This window comes from Dendropsophus ebraccatus, chromosome 9 (genome assembly GCF_027789765.1).
Source record: "Dendropsophus ebraccatus isolate aDenEbr1 chromosome 9, aDenEbr1.pat, whole genome shotgun sequence".
NCBI classification, from domain to species: domain Eukaryota; kingdom Metazoa; phylum Chordata; class Amphibia; order Anura; family Hylidae; genus Dendropsophus; species Dendropsophus ebraccatus.
Window position 1 is genome coordinate 96,603,133 of NC_091462.1, and position 16,330 is coordinate 96,619,462.

Genomic DNA, 16,330 nt, shown 5'->3' on the forward strand with positions numbered 1-16,330 from the left:
ACATACTGTAATCTGACAGCTGGCACCAGTGTTTTTGCAATTCTGAATACATCAAATATGATTCATGGTTTTATTTCAGCAAATTCACAGCTGGTCAGCGAGTCTATAAACACGACTAATGGTCCCAATTTCAGCTAAAACTGTGATTTTGCATTTAAAGGATCAGCCTAAATGATGTTTCAAATGGGACTTACGAAAATAAAACGCATTGCACATATGTAATTTAATGTTGTTTGGTAGCTGAGCTATGGATTTCTAGTGGCTATAATTTATCTTTATGTATTATGGATTAGAACAATGGTCTCCAACCAGTGGCTCACCAGCTGCCCTATTATATTTCTAGTATGTTTCCTATACTAGGGGAAAGAAAAGTTACAAATGGCGTATGGTAGTTGGGTCCCTACCTTTTTGTTTCACATCGTTCCTGCTTTACTTTCTTCCTGGCTGACTGACTCCTATGACGCTGGGGTTAAGTAGCCAATAGAAGAGCCAGAGACCAATCATAGGTGGCCTGGCATTCCACGCTCCCAGAGTGAGGAGATTTATACTGCTGTTTGCCATGATCGTGCACACTGCTGCTGTCATTAGTGTTCTGTGCATGTTGCTGTCTTACCTGATTTTGACCTCCCGCTTGTTGCTTCTGACTTCCGATTATGTTTTGGTGTTGGGAGATTTTCTGTATTTACCCGGCTTGTCTGATATTTTCTCTGTTTCTAATTCCGTCTCTGGCGTTTCATTCCTGGCCTTTCATCCATCTGGTGTGTTTCTGCCTGTGTCTCTATATTTCTGGGTTGGCTCCATATGTGACTGACAGATGATGTCTGGTGACTGCTGGTGCAGTTGGTGGCCCAGTTGGTGGCAACTGTTTAGGGCAGATCGTCGATTCACTCCATTCATTCATTCCCATTAATTCATTACTCCTTTACCCTTTCCCTCCCTCTCTTCCTTCTTTCCTTCCTTTCTTTCCCTTCCCTTACTTTTCCTCCCTCCCTCCCTCCCTTTCTTCCTTCCTTCCTTCCCTCCCTATCTCCCTCCCTTCCTTCCTTCCTTTCTTCCTTCGCTCGCTCCCATCCTTCCTTCCTTCCTTCCTTCCTTCCTTCCTTCCTTCCTTCCTTCCTTCCTTCCTTCCTTCCTTCCTTCCCTCCCTCCCTCCCTCCCTCCCTCCCTCACTTACTTCCTTGCTACCTTCCTTCCTTCCTCCCTTCTTTCTTTCTTTCCTTCCTTCCTTCCTTCCTCCCTCCTTTCCTTGCTTCGCTCCCTTCCTTCCTTCCTCCCTCCCTCCCTCCTTCCTCCCTTCCTTCCTTCCTTTTTCTCCCTTCCTTTCTCTCCTTCCTTCCTTCCTTCCTTCCTTTCTTCGCTCCCTCCCTTATTTCCTTCCTTCCTCCCTCCCTTCCACCCTTCCTTCCTCCATCCCTTCCTTCTTTCCTTGCTTCGCTCCCTTCCTTCCTCCCTTCTTTCCTCCCTCCCTTCTTTCTTTGCTTCGGTCCTTCCATTCCTTCCTCCCTCCCCTCCTTCCTTCCTCCCTTCCTTTCCCTCCTTCCTACCTTGCTTACTCCCTTCCTTTCCCTCCTTCATTCCTTTCTTCCCTCCCTCCCTTCTTTCATTCCTTCCTTCCTCCCTCTCTTCTATCCTTCCTCCCTCCCTCCCTTCCATCCTTCCTCCCTCCCTACCTTCCACCCTTCCTCCCTCCCTTCCTTCTTTCCTTGCTTTGCTCCCTTCCTTTCTTCCTTCCTCCCTCCCTCCTTTCTTTCCTCCCTCCCTTCTTTCCTTGCTTCCCTTCCTTCCTTCCTTCCTACCTTCCTCCCTACCTTCCTCCCTTCCTTCCTTCCTTCCTTCCTTCCATTCCTTCCTTCCTTCCTTCCTTCCTTCCTTCCATTCCTTCCTTCCTTCCTTCCTTCCTTCCTTCCTTCCTCTGTTTTTTCCTTGCTTCGCTCCCTTCCTTCCTCCCTTCCTCCCTCCCTTCCCACCTTCCCCTCTCCCTTCCCTCCCTTCCTTTCCCTCCTTCCTTCCTTTCTTCCTCCCTTCCTTTCCCTCCTTCCTTCCTTTCTTCCCTCCCTTCCTTCCTTCCTCCCTTCCATCCTTCTTTCCTTGCTTCACTCCCTTCCTTCCTCCCTCCCTCCCTTCTTTCCTTCCTTCCTCCCTCCCTTCTTTCCTTCCTCCCTCTCTCCCTTCCTTCTTTCCTTGCTTCGCTCCCTTCCTTCCTCCCTCTCTTCCATCCTTCCTCCCTCCCTACCTTCCACCCTTCCTCCCTCCCTTCTTTTCTTGCTTCGCTCCCTTCCTTCCTTCCTCCCTCCCTCCCTTATTTCCTCCCTCCCTTCTTTCCTTGCTTCTCATCCTTCCTCCCTTCCTTCCATTCCTACCTTCCTTCCTCCCTTTTTTCCTTGCTTCACTCCCTTCCTTCCTCCCTTCCTTCCCACCTCCCCCCTCCCTTCCCTCCCTTCCTTTCCCTCCTTCCTTCCTTTCTCCCTCCCTTCCTTTCCCTCCTTCCTTCCTTTCTTCCCTCCCTTCTTTCCTTCCTTCCTTCCTTCCTCCCTTCCATCCTTCTTTCCTTGCTTCACTCCCTTCCTTCCTTCCTCCCTCCCTCCATCCCTTCTTTCCTTCCTTCTTTCCTTGCTCCGCTCCCTTCCTTCCTCCCTTCCTTCTTTCCTCCCTCCCTTCTTTCCTTCCTTCCCCTTCTTCCTTCCTAACTTCCTCCCTTCCTTCCTCCCTCCCTCCCTCTCTCCCTTCCTTCTTTCCTTCCTTCCTCCCTCCCTTCCTTCCTTCCTTCCTTCCCTCCTTCCTTCTCTCCCTTCCTTCCTTTCCCTCCTTCAGTCCTTCCTTCCTCCATTCCTTTCCTTCCTTCCTTCCTTCCTTCCTTCCTCCCTTCCTTCCTTCCTTCCTTCCTTCCTCCCTCTGTTCCTTCCTTCCTTCCTTCCTTCCTCCCGCCCTCCCTTCCTTCCTTCCTTCCCTTACTCCCTTCCTTTTCCTCCTTCCGTCCTTCCTTCCTCCATTCCTTTCCCTCCTTCCTTCCCTTCCTTCCTTCCTTCCTCCCTTCCTTCTTTTCTACCTTCCTCCCTTCCTTTCTTCCTCCCTCCCTCCCGCCCGCCCTCCCTTCCTTCTTTCCCTTACTCCCTTCCTTCCTTTCCCTCCTTCTGTCCTTCCTTCCTCCTTTCCCTCCTTCCTTCCTTCCTTCCTTCCTTCCTTCCCTCCCTTTCCTTACTCCCTTCCTTCCTTTCCCTCCTTCCGTCCTTCCTTCCTCCATTCCTTTCCCTCCCTCCCTCCTTCCTTCCCTCCCTTCCTTCCTCCCTTGCTTCTTTCCTACCTTCCCTTACTTCCTTTCTTGCTTCCTCCCTTCCTTTACCTCCTTCCTTCCCTCACTACCTTTTTTCCTTCCTTTCTCTTTTTTCTCCTGTCGTAATTTTGTCTTTATTTTCCATCCCCATTTTTATACAAGCTTCTCAGTCTCAAGCCATCACACTGTTTCTACCATTCTTGTCTGGTTGGGTAATATGTGAAATGTTGTCGCCATATTAACAAGAGCTCCATATTTGAACTAAAGTAGCCATGAAATATTTAGTCAGCCTACAGCTCGGTACATTTCTGTGATTTATGAATGACCGAGGAGTGGAAAATGAAAGAATTACATAGAGAGAATATGAAGTTCTCCTATATTAGAAGTTCACCCTTTATGTTGCATTGTGCTCCCAGGTGCCATCACTCTTTGGAACAGACAAGTCAGACAAATCCATTGTTCTTATGTAAATCCTGGCAGTGAAAGCCTCCGATCCTCGCAGAAGAAGAGATAAGAAAGCAAAACAGTCCGCCATTTGCCGATGCTTGGTAGCGGTAACTCACTACTTGTTTGCTCAGCTTTCAGATCATTTTATTCATTTTTTAATTGTCAGAGAAAATTCTGATTATTTTTTATGGAAGCCTATAGGGTAGGTGGCAGTAAATAAGCACATCAATCATTCCTTCGTCTCCTAGAGACATAAAGCAACACTTGTATGATTTGTTCATAAAACCGACAAGTCATTCACACATCTAGGGCCTAGGGTTATGCAAGAACGCTAGATAAGTGAGGCGGGAATTAATTGTCTTGTTTTTCATTTGCTGTGCCATAGTAAGCTATAGACATATTGTATGCAAACTAGCTCTCCTCCAGAAGGAAGAATGATCTGTAGTGCCACCGAGTGGAGGTAGCAAAAAAGTACCCAACCTAAAAATCAATCTTGAATCATTACGCACAATAAACCCTACTAAAGCAGTAGGCACCAAGAGCTACATCCAACACCTCTTGTCCAACAGGGCCACTACATCCATTAGGTGGCACTAGAGATTTTTATTTGCTGGGGGAGTTCTAATTTGCATACATGTATTACCAGGGAGCATTGCCTACACAAGCAAGTGGTTTCCACAGGGAGACATTACCTCTTAGGGCTCTATTACATGGAGCAAAACACAGCAATAACTGAGCTCAAGGAGATGAGGAGTCAATTAGGAGTCTCCACTGATGCCCCCGAAAATTTGAATATGCAGAAAAGGAGTCCAGGGAGCCTCGTTTGCGAGTCTCAAAACATGGGAATAACCAGATTTCCCTAACCTGTTGCCATGGGGTGTCTCCATGATGGGGAGAGCATCACACCACCCTGATAGGTAGCCCCTTAAGTCCCACTCGGTTTCAAGTATTGGAAGATAAATAGGGAAACAACAGGTTGGCCCCTTTTCTTTTGTGTCAAACTCAAGGTGCGAGTATTGTGACATGACAAGGGCTTGCCAAGGCAGGCATCTATCCACAACAGCTGTTTCGGGGTGTTTGCCCCTCATCAGACAAATCAACCAACAAAACACAGCAATCACGGAGCTCAAGGAGGGATATCTGGCTATTCCCGTGTTTTTAACTTGCAACTGAGGCTCCACGGACTCCTTTTTTTGCATATTCAAATTTTGGGAGGCATCAGTGGAGACTCTTGATTGAGTTCTTCATTTGAATTTTTTCACTGATCTCCTTGAGCTCAGTGATTGCTGTGTTTTTTTGGTTGATTTGTCATTGCCCCAACTAGCCAGAATCCTGCTCCACACTGACGAGGGGCAAACACCCTGAAACGGTTGTCTGTGGATGGATGCCTGCCTTGGCAAGCCCTTGTCATGTCGCAATACTCGCACCTTGAGTTAGACTTTGACACAAAAGGGTGTTGTTTCCCTATTTATGTTCCAATACTCGCAACCGAGTGGGACTTAAGGGGCTACGTAACAGGGTGGTGTTGTGCTCTCCCCATCTGGAGGCACCCCGTGGTAACTGGCTAGGGATATCTGGTTATTCCCGTGTTTTGAAACTCGCAACTGAGGCTCCACGGACTCCTTTTTTCCCTACTACATGGAGCAATAATTGTCTGAATCAGACAGCAATCATCGCTCCATGTAACAGAGACAACAATCAGCTGGTGAAACTTTTAGACCTAAATCAAAGGCGTTGGGTTCGTGTAATAGCAATGCGTGGCCAACAGCTGGTGACTGTGTAAAAAAATATAAACTCCAACATACCTGTCCGAGCTCCCTGATGTCCTGCTGGCTTTGGCCTACTCCTGGATCTTTCCCGGTGATTGGCTGAGTGGCCTGTGACTTCACAAAGTGCCAGAAGTGGGCGGAAACTAGAAGGACGTCAGGGAGTGTGGACAGATATGTAGGAGTTAATTTTTTTTACAGGGGCTGCATGGATATCTTTAACATTGTATGCGCAGCCCTTGCTGCCCGATTATCGGTCAGTTTATGGGCTCAGTAAGCGAAGGAACTGTCACTGAATGGAAATGTAATTAACACAATGACCAAATGTTGCCTCTTTTTTAACATCTGATTTACTAACCTATGACTAGTTTTACATTTAAGGTGGAAACCCTGTTAAAGAAGTTGGATAGGTCTTTAAAATGGTCTCACTCTCCAACTCTCTACTTTCATGTTCATACCGAAAAAGATAGCCGAAACTCAGCGCTTACCCTGACCCATCAAGTGTTTGGAAAGAAATTGTTCCATGTTGGTAAAGGCAAAGCGGCTGTCCAAGGCTTTAAAATGTTACCATAATCCCTGTTCTCCATTCCAAGTTTTGGCTATCCTGTGGCAAGGACATGGAAGTTCAGATTAGGGAATAATTTAAGTAATTGTCTGGGGATCTTAAATATTATATTTCCAATTAGATCTATTAAAGGGGTATTTCACTCAAGCATAACTTTTGATATGTTGCTGTCCATGATGAGACTAACAATTCCTTCTTTACTTGTTATTATCAATGCCGTCTCCTTCCCCCAGTTCTGAGCTGCTGCTTCCTGCTCAAGACATAAAAATCTGTGTGTGAGCTTTTCTATCCGTATCCCCCTCCTCCCCCTCCCTTCTTAAGACAGCTGATGTAAACAAGTCGCTGGCTGTATCTGCAACATTCTAGCTTCTTTGTAATGTTGGGAGAATAAATCTAATAAAATCAATGTGATTAACCCTCCCAGCATTACAGAAGCTACAATGTTGCAGATGAAGCCAGTCAGGGACTTGTTTACGTCAGCCGTCTCAGAAGGGAGGGGGAAGGAGGGGGAGACAGAGAGAAAAGCTCACACAAATTTTTGTGTCATCAGCAGAAAGCAGCAGCTGAGAACTGGGGGAAGGAGACTGAATTGATAATAACAAGTATAGAATGAATTGTTAACCTCATATCAAAAGTTATTTTGAGTGGAATACCCCTTTAATATTACATCCGTAACATGTCCAGGTTGGTACTGTATGTCACAATGGGGGCTTTACATTGCGAGAGACTTATCTGCTGCAGAATGACTATAATCATCAAGTAGTTACTATAACCCTATTGTATATAAAACATGTGTATTATAGGCTCCGCAGTCAGTTTCTATCAGACAAGCAGCTAGATTACCCCCCCTAAACTTGAGTGTTCCAGCCTAAATCTACAGTCAGCAGCTCAATCCCCAACCCCCACTGCCAAACTATAATCGAACTCCCGCTAGGAACGAAGACAATATAATTATCCTGCGAGCAGTTACTGAGACCCACGTTCTGTATAATTATTATTTGTTGAAGAAAGTTGCTTTTTATACTTTTCCTATCCTCCACACTTTAGTGATATAGTCTCTTATGGTATCCATACAGGCAAAAGAACACTCAGTGATTTATATTGTGTTGTTTTGTAAAAATATAGTTGATGTTAAGGGGGGTGGGGGGGTGGGGGGGGGATTTTTTTCATTGATCGTATGGAGCCTTGCGGCCAGGACTCCCAGCGATCAGCTATAATCTGTCAATTTCCCTACAGCCACACCACAGGGGAAATATAGTTGTACAATACTCACTGAAATCAATGGGCTGACTGTGTAATGATTGGTCATCCAGAACCAGAGACACACATTGTAGCTGCTCCTTATATTGTAGATAGTGTCCAAATAAAATGCAGTCTCTGAATAATACAGTATAAGGCTATGTTCACATAACGTATATTTTCGTAAAACCACGCCCGTTGTACAACGGCCATGATTATTACGAAAATATACGTTACCTTGCTGTCTATGGGATCCCAGCCGGAGCGTATACACATGGTATACGCTCCGGCCGGGATCCCTAGCGGCGCTGCAAACAACTGACATATCAGTTTTCTGCGGCCACTATTCATTGAATTCTGGCCGCAGAAAACCCTGTAAGTGCACACTGTGGCGCGAGCGGCCCCGGCCACTCGCTCCATAGCGTGCAGTGAAGAGTTCTGATGCGGGTGCGCACGGATGCGTCCGCATCAGCACTCTGCAGCTGCAAAGATCATGATCTCTTTAGAGAGCAGCTGGGTCACGCAATGGCCGGTCTCATACGTTGTGTGAACATAGCCTTAGGCTGTGTTCACACATAGTATTTCTGTCAGTCTTTTTTCAACCAAAACCAGGAGTGAATGAAAACACCGAAGTCTAATAATTTCATGTAGTCAATATAAGGCCATGTTCACATGGCGTAAGACACTGGCCGTTCTGTTACCCGGCTAGGTCACAGAACAGCCGGTGTCAGGAGAAGATCATCCCGGCTGGTACTGCAGTACCGGCCGGATGATCTTCACTTCTGCTGAATTCGGATGCGGGCGCACCTGTTTTCCTGCTCATAAAGGAGTGTGCGTTTTTTTGTGTGGCCGGATGGTGTCCTGGCCGGAGCGTATACTATGTGTATCAACGAGCGACTCAAGCATTATATCAGGTGACTGCTACTCATGAGTGTCGGTAGGTTTATGCTGTCCTATCTAAGGGTATGTGCACACTACGGAATATGTGCAGAGACTTTAAGCGGATTCCACCGCACGCCCTACACTTGAAGTTCTGCCCGTACCTTAGACTTAATGATATTCGTCCGTAAATTCTACCGTCAACAAGAACAATTGACATGTCAATTCTTTGGACGGACAGCGGAATTTGCCGGTGAATATCATTGAGTCTATGGGATAGGCAGAGCTTTCACGTGGTGAAATTCGCTTGAAGTGTCTATATGAGTATTCCATAGTGTGAACATACCCAAAGGGTAACATAAATGAGTGACAGAGAAGCTGAACAGAATGATATATCACTTACATTGTTCTGTGCAGCTGATCCAGAGATATTCTCCTAAATAACATGGACAATAAGTAGTCCTCTCCATTATGTGCATGAGCCCAGTAGTCCTGGATGTTCATGAGACGCAGAAAACTCCGCCCACCAGCTGCTAATTGGCAGTTATCTATCCATGCTGTGTATAGGCAGTCAACTGTCAATCAGCAGCTGGAGGGTGGGCAGTGGCAAGAATCCTATTCTCCTGCATATCGGGAGAACAGCTAAACAGAACGATGTAAGTCATACACCGATCTGTTCAACATTTCTGTCACTAGTTTATGCTGCCCTCATTTAAGATAGCATAAACCTAGTGACAGATTCCCTTTAATATAGGGAATTTTAACTCTGGTTTGTTCTGAATAATTATTTTAATGTTTTTGTATATTTCGTTCCTTCAGGGGATGTTAACGAAAGATACAAAAATTACAACAAACAAACTTTATATCTTTATACAAAACACATTACAAATGAATGTGGGGAATACTTGTAATTGCCGTCATTCCCTGTCTCATTTCTATGTGGTTACTATAAAGCTATTACATTTTTTGTTCCAATTTTTGTATATTTCATTTAAACATCCCCTGAAGGAATTAATAAAAGAACAAAAATATATATATATATATTTTTTGTATGGAGCTATAACTGACAACCAGATTTGAGCGGCATCTGAGTATGTTTGCTCATCACTAGCAATAGCCCAACATGGTCTCAACACAATGTGTGAAGAGAGACGGATGGGTATCGGTACCCTTCTAATTAGAAATTGATGGCCCATCCTGATGTAGACCATGAATTAAAAAATTAAAACAGTAGCGGGAATTCTTTATAAAATTATTTATTCCATGCTTATGAAAAAATACAAATGAACAGCTTACATTACAATAGGGTCCCATACTTACAATTGGTAATCTTATGGTGTTGGTCCACATCTTTTGCAGCACATTGATGGTTTCACTCTGTGGTTTCTAGAATATATTTATTGTCAAAGTTTGCTTTACATTCTATATTAGAAAAGGGACCAAAAATGTATTGATTTTATAGTTTTATATACCAGCTCCTCCCCCCATTTATCTGTGTGGAGTGGTCTGTTCTATAATAATCACTCAGACTAAACATGGGAATAGACCACTGCACGCCTATAATGGGGGTGACTACATTACAATAGAATACATTCTGCTGACAATCTTCTATAAATAAAGTCTAATGACTTAGGTTTTTCCCTACTTGCTTTGTAGAAAAGCAGCAACAACCCATATAATGATTTTTCGTATAATTACGAAATTATTATTTAAAATGGATTGATATATTTTAAAGGGGTATTCCAGAAAAAAATGTTTTCAAATCAACTGGTGCCAGAAAGTGATATAGAAAATTAAATTAAATTAAATTGAAAATATTATTTTCAGTTTAAAAGTGCTCTTTGCTGCCACTTATGTTCATCTCAAGAACTGCCTGGAACTAAATAGGTTTGCTCTGGAGACAATTCCTGACATGGACAGAGGTGGCAGCAGAGAGCACTGTGTTAAATAGTGGAATAAGGCTTTAGAACCAGTTGATTTGAAGAAAAAGGAACTCTCCATGATACTCCTGTCATTATGGTGTGCCCTTTTAATTCCCATGATATTGCAACTCAGTTCTATTGAATCAAAAGATGTTGAGCTGCAATACCAGATACAACCTGTGGACAGGTGTGGCGCTCTTTTTTTTAACAAAGCGGATATGTAGAAATTCTAATTTTACACACTTCCTTTATTATCTTCTGGTTTATATAGAGTTTGCCCATAATATCAAAAACAATCAGACATATCAACAATATATCAAATATTAATCGTACCATTACTTTATAGAACTCATGATATCACATTTTTTATATATCGTTCACATTATTAATATTGATAGAAAAAAGTTCTGTGTCTCATAAAATATTATCTCCTCTTGGCTTCTTCTACTTGTGCGCTTAACTAATATCTTTAGCGATCGTAATATCTTAAAGGGAACCTGTCATTCCCCGTGCCGGGGTGAAGGCCGCCCAACCCCCATCTAGAGCCTCTTACTTCATCTGTCCAAGTCCCGCTCCAGGAGCCGGTTCTGGGACGGAGATATCCTTGTTGGAAGCCCGGCGAGCACTGCTGAGGTGAGTCCGACGCCCATAGAGAATGACAACTCCATTCATTTTCCATGGGCGTCGGACATACCTCAGCAGCGCGCGCGCCGGGCTTCAGACAAGGATATCTCCATCCCGGAACTGGCTCCAGGAGCGGGACTTGGACAGATAGGGTAAGTATCCGGGGCTCTAGCGGGGGGTCGGGCGGCCTTCCCCCCCGGCACTGGGGGTGACAGGTTCCCTTTAAGAGATTCTAATATCTAGTCTTATAAAAGGCATAATAACCTCATGTTTTTTATAAAAATAGGCGTAAAAGGGTTTCCCAATCAGGGAAGCATAAATAACTGTACAGTACATGTAAAATATTAAAACAGCGCCCCCTCTCTTTTAATAGGTAAAGTACTTCAAAAGTTACTTCCCCTTACTGTTAGTAAGGTTTATGATGTACATAGCAGGGTGGGTCTTTTTCTTATTGATGCCTTTCCAGTCCTTCTCAGTACTACGTGAGTGACTGAAACTTGATCGAATCAATTCGAAATTGGATTTAGTCCAAATTAAAAAAAAAAAAAAAAAATTATTCCAATCTGAACTTTTTGTGACTTATTTTTGGTTTGGTTTATCCCAGCTCCTATACACTGAGCAACCCCTTGGTAAGTGAGGATGCCGCATGCACCGCAGCTTCCACCCACTACATTTACTGGGCTGGGTGCAATGCACTGTGTACTATACAGAAGCAGGGACAACGATCATTGGGTATGTACCCACTTTGGGAATACATAGGCTATGTTCACACATTGTCAAAAAGATGTCCGTTTTTATTGGATGGCCATCATTTAATGACAAATTCTGGACGTTATTTTAGAACAATAGTTGGTGTTTGTTGTTAAATGATGGTCGTCCATTAAAACCATCTAAAGTACCCTAAAGTATAAACAAGAGCAGGAGCAACTATCACAGGCTATGTTCCCACTTCGGTCAACGAGTGGTCAACTCGTTATATATATGAGTGCTAATAAAAATCATGATAATTATTAGCAGTCATCTATATAATGAGATGGTTGCCCTGGCCCAATATGTTCCCAAAGTTGGAACATACCCTGTGATAGTTGTCCTTGCTTCTCTTTATACTTTAGGGCTGTCTTTGGACAGCCGTCATTTAACGACCAATGCCATCTGATATTATACAAATGACAGGCGTTGTTCTAAAATAACGTCGTTAAATGATGGCCGTTCAATAAAAAAGGCCATCTTTTTGACAATGTGTGAAGATAGCCTATACGTGCAATTGCAGGACAGCTGGAGCACCACCGATCCAGGATCGGAATCTGACAGATTTGCTAAACTGGACCTGAAACCTGGGTGACTTGATCAACTCTCTATTTATAACACTTAGGGCCCTATTACACGGGACGATTATTGTGCAAAAAATCGTTATATCGTTCGAATTTAAACGATAATCGTTCTGTGTAATTGCAGGCAACGATCGAAAAATTGTTTGTATGTCGCTGATTGTTGATTTAGATCTGAACCTAAATTTATCGTTAATCGTTCGCTGTAATTCCACGTTCGTTCGCTCAAGTTCTGCCTTTTTTCACTAATCGTTCAGTGTAATAGCACATTGCCCAATGTTTTCCTGAGATCAAAAGGAATAAACGATCATAGTAACAATCGCAATAACGATTGTATTAACGATCGTATCTAACGACATCGTTCTGTGTAATATGGTGAACGATTTCAGGTTAACTATAAATAATCATTGTCATCGTCTGATCGTTGTCTCTATTAAACTTAGCGATAATCAGCCGAATCAGCCCGATTCGGCCAATTATCGGTCTGTGTAAAAGGGCCCAAAGTTAAGATCACCTATTAGTTGGCTTTACACCAAAAATTTTTGACAAACTAGTCATACTCAAGATAAAAAATATATAATAAACAAGGCAAAATAGTGCCCCATTGCAACAGTAAATATGCCCCATTGTGTATGTGCCATACTAACTAGTCCACAAGGCTTAGAGTTGGCACTGTCCCAATATCAAATCAATTGCATTGACATTGGTTTCTTTCTCTGATAAATCATAATACGATGTGTTCCTTCGATCAGTCTTAAACCTGATAGACTCATACATCTTATTAAGACGCATCTCTTTTGTCTACTTAGAGTTGTCGGCTAGGTAAATTAGTCACCATAATTGAAATACAATAGTAGGAGAAGCCAGTATACTGACAATGAGATGTCGCTGTTCTGTTCACCGATCTATAATGCAAATTGTAGTCTTTAGTGGAATCTATCATACAATTTATTTCTACAAAGGTAAATGATCATTGACACTCCCAGGTCAATAAGACCATTCCCTAGGACAAAGAGTGGCTTGTTATATCAGAGGTTTCGCTCATGCTGATCCCAGGGTAGCAGTTTTCACATTTGTCTCCATTTGACAATGGGCAGTTTAGTTTGGACCTTTTGGTGGAATGTAAAGAGTTCTTGTAAGACAACAGTTTAGGGCCCGGGGTTGGAGATCCGTCAGAAAATGAGAAACTAAAGAGGGAAACCATCCTGTTTTGGTACATACTCTTCATGTGCTTTGCCGACCGGTAAAGATCACCAACAAAACAATAACATATTGGATTAAGACTAGAGTTGGTCAGTCCCAGCCATTGGGCGAATGGCCTCAGCTGAAGAATCCAAGGTGATGGAGTATCATCTTGAGATGGTTTTGGAATATTAAAGTCAATCCAAATATCCAACATGTACACGGGAAGCCAAGAAACGGCAAAAAGAGATACCAAGGCCACTACCATTTTGGCAATTTTCTTCCTGACCTTCAGTCGGGACACTGGTAGAGATTGGTTCCTGGAGTCACAATCTTTGAAGTTACCCGAGGAACTCCATAATTTACGTACCGTAAGGAAGCAAATGACCATATTGAATAGGACGGGTAAGCAATACAAAGAACAGAAAAGGAGGAAGTTGTAGGCCTGCTTGAACATGACATCGGGCCAAATCTCTGTACAGATTGGAAAGACCAAAGGAAGTCCTTGGGCAATCTCTATCTCATCTCTTTTATTCATGAATATTAGAGGCAAGCAGATACTGGAGGATAAGAGCCACACCACCACGATTGTGCCATGAATTTTCCTCTGGGTGAAGAAGGATTTAGCATTCAATGGGTTATGGACATTATAATACCTATTCACGCTGATGACCGTAAGACTTAGGACACTTGCCGAAACAGATACAGCTTGGATAAAGGGCACTGCTCTACAGAGGAAGTCACCATACACCCAGGCTTTGTAGATCAAGTTGCCAACTGTGATGGGCATACACACGCAGACCACCATGAGGTCGCAGATGGCCAAATTTATAAGTAGACTTCTGGTGGTGCTCAAACTGGATGTCCTGCCCGTGCGTTTCCTAGTCAACACTTTAATAGACATTATATTGCCAATGATGCCCACAACAAAAGACACTATGTACATGGCAGTGAGGCTTATAGTCACAGGCTCCTTGACGAAGAGAAAGAGCATTTTCTTCAGCTCCTCTATATCCAGATCCTTAGTGTCATTTCCGTAGATGTGTAGAGACAGATTGCCCTTTATGGAGAAGTCTAGGAGAGAATAGTTGTACATGGGAATCTGTGCGGAGGAATTCATTGCTCCCTCTAGGCTGGTGAACAGGACGTTGATAATTTTAGCTCAAGATTTAATTGGGAGAACTTGGCATCGCCTTCTGCTGTTCTGCTCTCTTCAGCCACTATATATTGTCTTTGCATGATGCGAGCCAAGGCGTCCAGCTCTAAAAGAGAAAACGCAATAAATATGGATTAACGGATGATATCCCATTAATGAAGAAGGCAGTGTATATATGATCAAAGAAAGAAACGTGATCTGCATGGCTGCCCTGTATACGGATTCTGCAGGTTATAGATGACTAACCTCTAAGCAGTCCAGGAAATTTGCTGGAAAGATAATAAAGAAATTACAAGCAAATAAAAATTAAGTTTGAGACAATGGGGATTGGAAACTAGATAACACAATTACCTTTAATCCCTCTGGGCTTTAACATTTGTAATATACAGAATTACATATCGTAGATACAGCAGCATTACTCATCCATTTACTCATGTGGGGCTTGGGTAGTCTGCGTAGGAAAAACACTACCTTTAATTATTTTGGACTCTGTTCATACTACTGTCATGGCTTCCATTTATAATTTTGGCACTGTGGGTCCAAGTATATTTAAAAGGGTACTCCGGCGTGAAAACATATTTTCAAATCAAGTGTCAGAAAGTTATACAAATTTGTGAATTGCTTCTATTAAAAAAAATCACAATTTTTCAATTAGTTATCAGCTGCTGTGTGCCCTGCAGGAAGGGGTGTTTTTTTTCCAGTCTTACACTTTTGTATAACTTTCTGTCACTAGTGGATTTGAAAGTTTTTTTTTCCAACAGTGCTCCCCTTATAAATGTACATTCTAGGATCAATATACCACTTTAAGCAAGCAGCCACTAACCTTTGGCTCTATAACACCAGGGATATGTCAACTCCCTGTATGGTCCAATAGTCTGAGAATATAATGCTTAAACTTTTTTAATCCTTCTAACACCCTTAACTTAGTGCTTGTCTCTGTTGGCTTTAGTGATCAGCACCACGACCCCCACCAAAACCTGGCATAAAGTAAGCTAACTTGTATTAGTCTAAATTTAGACTTGACAGGGCAAACCTAAACTAGACAGTGATAAGTTGGCATTGGAAGAGACCCTCAGAGTAGGGCTGGAGACTGGATTAGTTTCACTCCACTTCTAAGTCACTTCTTAGGGCCCTATTCCACCGGACGATTATCGTTCGCATAATCATTAACAATCTCAAACGACCGCTATTGTGAAAGACCTGAAAACGTTCACTCATTTCCATGGAACGATAATCGTTACTTATGATCGTATTTGCGATCGTTTTTTCTTCGCTATTTCTTCGCTATTGCGTTCCTATCTACTGCAAACCACCGAACGACGTCTTATTCAATGCGAACGATTTGCGAACGTTTTGCGAACGAGCAACGATAAAAATAGGTCCAGGTCTTATAAAGCGATCAACGATTTCTCGTTCGGTCGTTAATCGTTAACTGCATTTCAACCGAACTATTATCGTTTAGATTCGAACAATTTAACGATACTCTGAACGATAATCGTGCGGTGGAATAGGGCCCTTAGTCACAGCTAACTTAGTGGCAGCAAAGTTGCTCCTTCATGACTATATAACTGGTTCCTGACTATATAACACCAGCTCCTACTCATCTGGCAGGACAAGCTAGAACTGTGTGAGAAACAGGAGATTTCCAGTCTCTTGTATACCAGTAAAGATAGAACCATTACCATCATGCTATAAACATAACACACATATATACAGGCAGAATGACAACCCCTGTGGGCATTTAAAAATGTCCACCCAATGCCAGTAGTGAATACATAAATGAGATTCCTAAAGACAGTATGACCCGGTCTATATCCCCAGGTTTGATAATTACAGAACCTTAGGCGAAAACTAATAAGCCGTAAACTTCATGATAATTGCGATGAAATCTATTATGGCAGTAAACCATGCATGGGTCTATGTGTATGGATCATTTACATTATATTACCCA

At 43.0% G+C, this 16,330-nt stretch overlaps 1 protein-coding gene across 1 annotated transcript; it reads right to left on the reverse strand.

The window, feature by feature from the left end:
• Positions 1-13,044: 13,044 nt before the first annotated feature.
• LOC138801826 (galanin receptor type 1-like) lies at positions 13,045-14,343 on the reverse strand. The gene has a single exon (XM_069984924.1). It carries the CDS (start codon positions 14,341-14,343, stop codon positions 13,045-13,047), a length of 1,299 nt encoding a protein of 432 aa, XP_069841025.1.
• Between the last annotated feature and the right edge of the window lie 1,987 nt (positions 14,344-16,330).